Here is a 3,109-nt window from a genome sequence, read left to right as displayed (position 1 = left end):
ATGGCTTTCCTGCTGCTCTGTACCATTCCCCCAAGCCACTGAGGATGTCCTGTTATCTCATAAGTGTGTGTGTGTGTGTGTGTGTGTGTGTGTGTGTGTGTGTGTGTGTGTGTGTGTGTGTGCGCGCGCGTGTGCGTGTGCGTGTGCGTGTGTGCGTGTGCGTGTGCATGTTCGTGTGTGTGTGTGTATATACTGTATGGGTGTGTGTGTGTGTGTGTGTGTGTGTGTGTGTGTGTGTGTGTGTGTGTGTGTGTGTGTGTGTGTGTGTGTGTGTGTGTGTGTGTGTGTGTGTGTGTGTGCGTGTGCGTGTGCGTGTGCGTGTGTGTGTGTTAATGGCCGATGGGAGGAGAAGCTCAGGCTGCCTGACTGCCCAGATAGTCCAGGACAGCAGAGTTGGTAGAGTTGTCTAACTTGTCTTGTTGTGATTGACACAAACCCCAAGCTGTTCACTGAGACGCACCATCCCTCTTCATCATTGATCCTTTCCACACACCAACATATCAAGGTAATACGATCAATTTGCTGCCTCAAATTCAGTTGTGGTGGTTTAAGTACTTATAGATAAGTTTGTGAATGATACATTTGTGTATATTGATTGTGGAAAGCTGAGACATTTCAGTCCTGGCACTGTGTGTTTTGCAACCGCTTTCATCCACATATATAAACTTGATGGATATTTATCTGGATTGCTGATAGAGATCACAAAGGAATTGTACTGAACCCAGTAACAGCGGACAATTCAAATTAGAATTATGAATTTGAAGTTCCAAACAAGGCATAGATTCACACAATCTGCAAAACAGGGTTCTAAATGGTCTGGGGATCATAGTATAATTTGATTGCCAATTGGAATTCACTTTAAGAAAAGTATTTTTCTTATTTTTGTTTCAGAACAAAAATTTAAAAATGGCTAATTATTTCAATTTTCTTGTCCACAAAAAAAATCATAAAAAAAAAAAAAAAACTTAAGTAGAGTACAAAGAAAAACAATTTAATGCTGGAGGGGTGAGCTAGGGCTAGGGGTTGAGGTGCATGTAGTGATACAAGGAGAAAGGAGTGCTCGGGGTTGATGTGGGGTGAGTCTGAAGAGGTGAGTTTTCAGACTGTGGAGGATAATGGGGAGTGAGTCTATAGTCCTGACTGAGAGGCGAGGTCAGAAGTCATTCCACAACTTGGAGGCCAGAGTGATGAAGCGGCAGGAGCCAAAGTGAAACCTGCCAACAACGATGTTAAGACAGACGTAAAAGCGACGAAGAGTAGGAGTGCAAGCACAGAGAGAGACCACTGGGCTGGAGAATGAGGTGTTTCGGCAGCAATAGCAGTTGTAGCCCCTAGCCCTAGCAGATCAGTATATTAGTGGCATCATTTACAGTACAGTAGTAATAGTAGCAATAGCAGCAGTAGGAGTGGTACTTTTTTAGCTGATCTAAATGCTGTGCTTTTCTCATGTAATGTTTGAAAACTTAATCAAACACTTTGACACAGTGTCTGACACAACGTCCTCTCTGCTTTTAACCCCAGACCATGTCGCTTGAAGACAACAGCAACCACTCCTTCCACAATGACACACCATGGTGGATCTCTGAGTGCACCCTCCACATCGAGACGGACGGCCGGCGCATTGCACTCTTTCTCCTCTACCTGTTCTTCTTCACGGTGGGCCTGTTGGAGAACGCTGTGGTCGTCTGGGTCAACTGGCGCCGGCGCCACTCGGCCAACGGGGTGCTCTTCTGCATCATCAACATGAGTCTTTCAGACCTCATGGTGATCGTGATCTTGCCCTTCTTCATGATGGAGGTGACCATGGACCATGTGTGGGTGTGGGGCCGCTTCCTCTGCAAGGTCACCGCTTTCATCCATACGGTCAACTTCTACAGCAGCTCCTTCTTCCTGGCCTTCATGACCCTGGAGCGTTATTTGTCCCTGACCAGGCCTTCATCTGCCACCTGCTTTCCCGTGGTGGGCCGGCGCCGCTGGTTGCTCTGTGGAGGCCTGTGGCTGCTATCCTTCCTCCTGGCTCTGTTGGAGAACGTTCATGTGACCCTCACGGAATGGGACGAGCCGGGCTGTTACACAATGCCTGAGCACAACGACGTAGAGTGGTTCATTGTGAATGATTTCTTTGCTGTGGTGTTCCAGTTCCTGGGCCCTGGGGCCATCATCATCACCTTCAACATCCTCATAGCTCGCGCGGTTCGCACGGCTCCGGATGTGCAGGGCCGGCGAGAAGTGTGGCTGGTGCATGTTTACTCACTGGTGTTTGTGGTGTGCTGGCTGCCGTACCAGCTGGTGAAGACGCTGTTACTCATAGACTTCTCACATCCCTACGAACACGACGACCCCTTTGTTGTTTTTAGCTGTAATACGCTTGAGGTGCTCTACTTCTCATACCACTTGGTGCAGTGCCTGACCCTCTTCCATTGCATCGCCAACCCCATTCTCTACAACTTCCTCAGCAAGAGCTTCCGCAACAACCTGATCAATGCCGTGATGAACTACATACCTAGAGAGGCGGTTCAGCCTAACGCGGCTGACACAGGGGGAAAAGAGGCCGGGAAGCAGCAGAGGATAAGCGACATGAGTGCCAGTCACTCAGATGTTGAGTCATAAGAAAGCTGGTGATTTGATTTGATTTGATTTATTCAGCAGAAAATATAAAAACAATACAAAAAACAGTACACAAAATATAAAAAGAAAAGTGCCAGGAGGAGGCAAGAAGTCCAAAGGGCTTATACGAGGCCTCCACCTATGTACATATAACAACATTAAAAAAAATAATAGAACATGATTTGTAAACAACAGATTTATTGATTGAATGGACTTCTGTCACATCTATGCAAAAATACAGATCCAAGACATTCTCTACATGATAAAAACCAGTGGAAATAAAAGTAGAAGTAAACAGTCACTTTGCAGAGGCACAGATTATACACTGTATTATCAGTCATTGGTAGCGCCTTCTTTCAAAGACTCATTCTGCTGTTTGTATTGTTAGAATGATGAGCTCACCAACACCATCCTGTTTCATGTTTTGTTTTTCACACATTTAACACAGTTTAACACATTTTAAAACAGTGGAGGAAAGGAAATGTTTGCTTTTAGGTCCGAT

The 3,109-nt window shown here is 46.0% G+C and overlaps 1 protein-coding gene across 1 annotated transcript; it reads left to right on the top strand.

Annotated features, from left to right (window-relative positions):
* The first annotated feature begins 377 nt into the window (after nt 1–377).
* On the top strand, nt 378–2,904 carry LOC311038081 (G-protein coupled receptor 182-like). The gene is made up of 2 exons (XM_084047409.1): nt 378–505; nt 1,522–2,904. Exon 2 carries the CDS (start codon nt 1,525–1,527, stop codon nt 2,608–2,610), a length of 1,086 nt encoding a protein of 361 aa, XP_083903535.1. The 5' UTR covers nt 378–505; nt 1,522–1,524; the 3' UTR covers nt 2,611–2,904.
* The last annotated feature ends 205 nt before the right edge of the window (nt 2,905–3,109 follow it).

The sequence above is a fragment of the Gymnoscopelus microlampas genome (assembly GCF_963454915.1).
Source record: "Gymnoscopelus microlampas genome assembly, chromosome: 21".
Classification (NCBI taxonomy): Eukaryota; Metazoa; Chordata; class Actinopteri; order Myctophiformes; family Myctophidae; genus Gymnoscopelus; species Gymnoscopelus microlampas.
This window is presented reverse-complemented; position numbering and strand designations above follow the sequence as displayed.

What these genes read in the sequence shown, in the direction of transcription:
- LOC311038081 (XM_084047409.1), top strand. Translation starts at nt 1,525, where the DNA reads ATGTCGCTTGAAGACAACAGCAACCACTCCTTCCACAATGACACACCA.